The sequence below is a fragment of the Eurypyga helias genome, unplaced genomic scaffold (genome assembly GCF_000690775.1).
Source record: "Eurypyga helias isolate BGI_N326 unplaced genomic scaffold, ASM69077v1 scaffold42743, whole genome shotgun sequence".
Lineage (NCBI taxonomy): Eukaryota > Metazoa > Chordata > Aves > Eurypygiformes > Eurypygidae > Eurypyga > Eurypyga helias.
In genome coordinates this window covers 244-5,627 of record NW_010242732.1, presented here as the reverse complement: position 1 = coordinate 5,627, position 5,384 = coordinate 244, and the positions used below count along the sequence as shown (strand labels likewise).

Sequence of the window (5,384 nt, the reverse complement as noted above, 5' to 3'; positions counted from 1 at the left end):
TCTACATGAATGCCTTAAATCTCTCCTTCCTTCTCCTCTCCACAGATTAATACTTTCCATGTACAGCTTGCTTTTTAATGTATAGAGAACTCAGGTGAGCAGACTGGGTTGCCTCTACTATGAAGAAGTGCAGTCTAGTCTTTAAGGCATTCTGTGGGAAAGAGCACTCATCAGAGAAGGTGTTTAGATGAGAACCCAGAGCTGTTCCTACAGTTTTTTACCATGTAAGAAGTCCTACAAAAAAATAGCAGACTTCCTGCAGTAGGTTTGGTTCTAAAAGACTGTTTCTGATTTCTGTTAAACCTGTGTGAAAGACGGGCACCAAATCGGTCAGATTTCTTGTTCTACAAAGCAGCAAGTTCCAGCTACCTAGAGAATTTTAGGGATGGTCATGTGAGAGATGACCCTCAGCTAGCTCAGCAAACATGTCTTAGTTCAGCTGTTGGCCCATTTCCTGGTGCAGACATGAGAGCTTTTTGAGCTCGGAGATTGCCTTTGAGCTGTGAGTCTGCTGGGGTGATAATTAAGCATCCCAGCTTAAATGGTCATGTCATTTGTTTGGAAAATTACATAATTATTCCAGTATGCAAAACAATGTAAGTTCTGTGGATGTAGAAGTTAATAGAAAACTTGGATATTATTTAAAACACCTTTATCCAGTTGGGCACTCACATTTCAGTTAGGCACTTTAGAAGTCTGGTTTAGGTCAGAATTACTGGTTTATTCACACATAAAGTCATGCCAGTAATCCTGTCGTTCATTTCTATAAATTTGATCCAAACTCACTGAAGTAGTGGGAAGACACTACCTGTTTCAAAGATTTGGATCAGGCTTCGCAGGAATACCTGTTTGTTTTGTCCTTGGTTTTTCACAAGACTAGACTTCTGGTTTATATATTAATTTAGTTTTTTCTTTTGATCTATTACAGATGAGGGATTCATACCTCATTCTGGATGAATACGTAAGTCTTTGATACTTCGTACTTGTGTGTATGTGTGTGTGTGTATATATATATATTTACGTATACAACAGTGATAACCAATTCAATTTACTGTGCATTCTGTAAAATAATTTTACCATGTAGTACAAGGAACAGATGTAATTTCTTCCCATCAAACATACTGAGAACTTGAATGCAAGCATGACCTAAGGAGAAGTTGCCATCAGGATGCAGGTATCATTGCATCACAAATCGTAAAGTGTAGATGTGTACCTTTGCAGGACATCTTTGCTGGTTTTCTTTAATTTAAAATTACAGAACTTGTCCTGAAAGTTAAGTTTCAAAGAGCCTACTTAGTTTACGTGTATCTGAAGAGCAAACATTTAATCTTCAGGAATTATGGTATGGCTTTGTTCCTGCTAAGGTGTGTCAGTGTGTCTAACCATAAGCGTCTGAGCTTTCCAAGGACTACAGTGAAACTGTTCATGCACTTCCATAGGCTTTTGTGGGATTGCAGTGCAACTTGTTTAGTTCTGTAGAAAAATTAAGCTTTTACAAATTGACTTTCATAATTTTATTTATTGATGTTCCAGATGCGTTTTCTAAACTGTAGGAATGGACGGAAAGAACCTTCCAAGTCTATCCTAGATGTTGGCGTAGAAGCAGCTATAAAATTCAGTGGGTTTGATGAGAAGATGTTCCTGAAAAGAGGAGGAAAGTATGTGTGGAGTAAAGCAGACATGAAACTGGACTGGTAACTCAATATACTGAGTTAGGGCAAGTGCATTATGTAAAGAAAATTGGTGTGTATATATGTGCGTGTATATAGGTATCAAATGTTTTTAACTATAGCTGGTATATTTTTCAGATTGATATTCAGTAAAACTCTATATGTGAATGCGTTAAATGTTTTTAGAATGTAGATTATGCCCTTATCTATTGTTTGGTTAAACATTGCCAAGTACCTTCAGAGTTTTCATGTAAATAGATCTCTGAAATGAACTTTCTAGTCCATTGTATGAACCACTTAAGGTCAAACCGTTAATATAATGTCACACAGGAAACACTTTTAAGATAATATATAAGTGTGCATGCCAGCAGAGAAACCAAAACACACCCCAGTCTCTAGTACATTACAAACAGCTGTAATGATGGGTAGGTAAGTGACCAGGGAACGTATGCTGCCTCGTTGGTATGGAAGGGTGGAGTGCAGTTCCTCACTAGGTCACAAGAGGGCCAGCTGGCAGCCCTCTGGGAGCAGCCCCTGCATTTTCCGGGGTAATAGCGGCTCAGAATCTAGGGGTCATTTCTCTGTAATAATATATTTAAAAGGAATGAAGATAGGCAATTTTAATTATTTAAGACTTAACCGTAAAAGTGTGTGTTGTTGTTCTCCCTCCTATATGTGTATATATATATATTTATACACATATGCAATATTTGCAAAATTGTCAGGGGATGTAATTTTCTGTGAAAACATACTTTTAGTCATGAAAGAATATTGTATTTGTCCTAAAGCATAAAAGTGCATTTTACCAAATGATGAGTTCTAACAAATATTTATGGTGAAAACGTTTGCATTTTATTAATAACTTCCTCCATTTTCCTTTTATCTGCAAATATTGATTTATTGTTTTTAACCTTTTTTTCTCTCTGAGTACATTCAGTTCTGATGAAGATTCCTTCTGAAATTAATTAATACTGTGTAGGACACCTAACGCGTATCTTCTGTTGCATACTGGCTGTATTATTCACACGCTTTTTATTTTGCTAAGCCATGGAATTACAAACAACAAAGTTCATGCATCATGTAATCTTGTTTTAAAGGTTGCTTGGCTTAGTAATCATTCTTGCTTGCTGGTTACAAATGTGCAGGTATTAAGTGAAACTAACTGTTTTGTGATAGCTGCCTTTAAGAGCTGGCGGCATCAACAATAAATACAGAAGAGTCAAAAACCCTTACAAAAACAATAATATGCTGCCTTCGTTCTTGGTTATGGCTTTATAATTGAAGTTTCCTGAATTTAACTAGTCCCATATCTCTGTATGAAGTACATGGGGATAAGCATTGTACAAACTAGAAGTGAGCAGTGAACTAAATGCTTGGACAGACTCACGCATTTAAATATTGGCAGCAGTTGGGAGCCAGCATGTATTAAATATACCACGTAGAGAAAATTACACCTTCTTTCATTTTTCAGATAATGCTAGTTGATTTTTTTATGGAGGTCTTTTGAGATAAGTATTTTGCATTCACCTAACGCACCTTCAAAGTTGAAGGGGAAAGCGCTTAAGTCAATAAAAGGAAGGTGCATCTCTGAATACACTGTGAAAATATTTCCAATTATAATTCCTTCAATTTCTGTTTTTACTGTCCTAACAGAAAATATACTGTCTCAGTGGTGCTCTTTTGTCTCTTTGTATTTTGCAATCACACCACTTCCTAGACACATTTCAGTATTACTTTTTTCTTGTATTAATACTAAATGACATTTAAATGTGACCCACACACACTAACCCCACAGTGTCTTGTCCGCTGTTTCGCTGACCTGAGCTAGAGTTGTGCCTGAGTAGCGAGTATGGTCAGTGTCAATTTATGCAATGGTGGGGTTTGACTTCCTGTGCATTCCCATTGCTCGAATGTTAAATCTAGCCTCGTCCTCAGCATCTACGCTGCATGACAGAAAAGAAGCATTTGCCTTGGCTGCTGGCTCAGTCCCAGCATGAGGAAAGATTTAGTGCATCCATGTACCAGTAAATCTACCAGCTTGCTGCTTCTGCAGAAAATGCCAGCTGTATCGCAGCACGCAGATGCGAGGTACACAAACTCCCATTCAGTGCCAGAAATCCTGCCATTCTTCGCTTTGCATTTCCCTCTGTAAATGGCTATTCTTTTGCTGAGAGAGATCCTCTGTGCCTGCGGGGGAAGTTGCAGGATAAACAAACTAGAACTGAAAATATAAAAATTCAGTAGATAATGTAAAGACATTGAAGACAGTTTTTATCAGAAAGTTCTAATTTCTTATCTTCTTGAAATCTTAAGGATTTTACATTGCCTCTTCCTACCATACATAATTAAGAAAAAGTTTCTGCTCTGCGTGGTACCTTTTTCCAAAGGAAGTGCCAGTGGTGTACATTGGAAGAGTTTAACACAAAGCATTTTGACAATCACTGAAGCTAATGAATAGCTGTTGGCATTTGTATATGCAAAATTTATTTTTGTGTAAAATCTCAAAATTTTTTTTGATACAGCTTGATTAGCTTAGTTTATTTATTTATTTTAAATCTAGAAGCACACCATGTTGGACAACAAATAGACTTTCATTTTGTAGTTGGGCCTAACTTTCAGCATGGGACTAAAAAAATAATATTCAATTCTAAGGCTTAGAGACAACACATATTGTGACACTGAAGAGTCAGGATTTAAGTCCTGCAAACACAGATATGCTTAATTGTATTTTGATAGGACTGCAGATAAGCACTTGCTAAAGATGCTGCATTGGGAAAGAACTTAGACTGTGGTTCACTGGCATTATGCAGCTGTTCACATGTGTAAAATTTGTAGAGCATGTGAAAGAATGAGCTACGTCAGTTAAAATTACCATGAATATACCTTGGGTAATGAATAAAACTGTCATTTGTGATGCATTTTAAGATGCTTTCTTTTTCAGTGTGGAGGATGCTTGATATATTTGAGTATTACAAATGATGAATTTTTAAATTATGCTGTCACATAATTAGTGCCAAGTATTTCACATGACTGTGTTGCACATTTCAATAAATGTTTCTATTTTCTTAAGTTTGCCTGTAATTAGTTGGTTTTTTTTTTTTTTAATACAACGCAGAAGAGTAACAGCAGAATGTGACTGCATCACAAGATCCCTGTAATGCTGGATGCAGTCTGTATTTAGCACAGGGGGCAGCTTGCACGGTGCCAAGGGCAGCGTCTAGGCCGAAGCGGAGAACAATAGTGGTGCTTCTCCTTGCGATAAAAAGCATTTGTTACAAGCTTGAGTGGACAGGGCTGTGCTGGGAGAAGGCAGTTAAAATACCTTGTGCTGTTCAGGTGACAGCCATTACAAAAGGCACAACTGTCCATATCTGAGGAGAAAAAAAAGATTATCTTCTGTTAAGGTAAATAAACGCTAGTCCGGTTAGAGGCTTCTCAAGCTCATCTCCCTCTTCAGGCTGCAGTATAAACTCTCCTATATTAGACAACCTGAAATGGGTTATGTGTGCGAGAGAGGGTTTGCATTCATCCCCACGGCCTCTGCCAGCCTTTTTTCCTGCATGTTCCCGCGGAAGGTGGCAGGGAGCAGCACGATGCGCCTCCCGCCTGCCTCCCCCGGCCGCGCGACCCCCGCGAGGTGCCCCCGGGGGATGCTGCGAGGCACCCCGACTCGGGCAAAGTCGGAAGCTGCATTTTGGGCAATCAACCAGCCGG

The 5,384-nt window shown here is 38.4% G+C and overlaps 1 protein-coding gene across 1 annotated transcript in view; it reads left to right on the top strand.

Moving 5' to 3' along the window:
• RSAD2 (radical S-adenosyl methionine domain containing 2) overlaps positions 1–1,698 on the top strand; it is a gene marked incomplete at its 5' end in the record, with an annotated part of 5,472 nt that extends 3,774 nt beyond the window's left edge. The window contains 2 exons of the mRNA XM_010149165.1: positions 929–961; positions 1,534–1,698. Of these exons, the coding sequence (XP_010147467.1) occupies positions 929–961; positions 1,534–1,698 (198 nt within the window). The remainder of the gene's footprint in view (positions 1–928; positions 962–1,533) is intronic.
• Between the last annotated feature and the right edge of the window lie 3,686 nt (positions 1,699–5,384).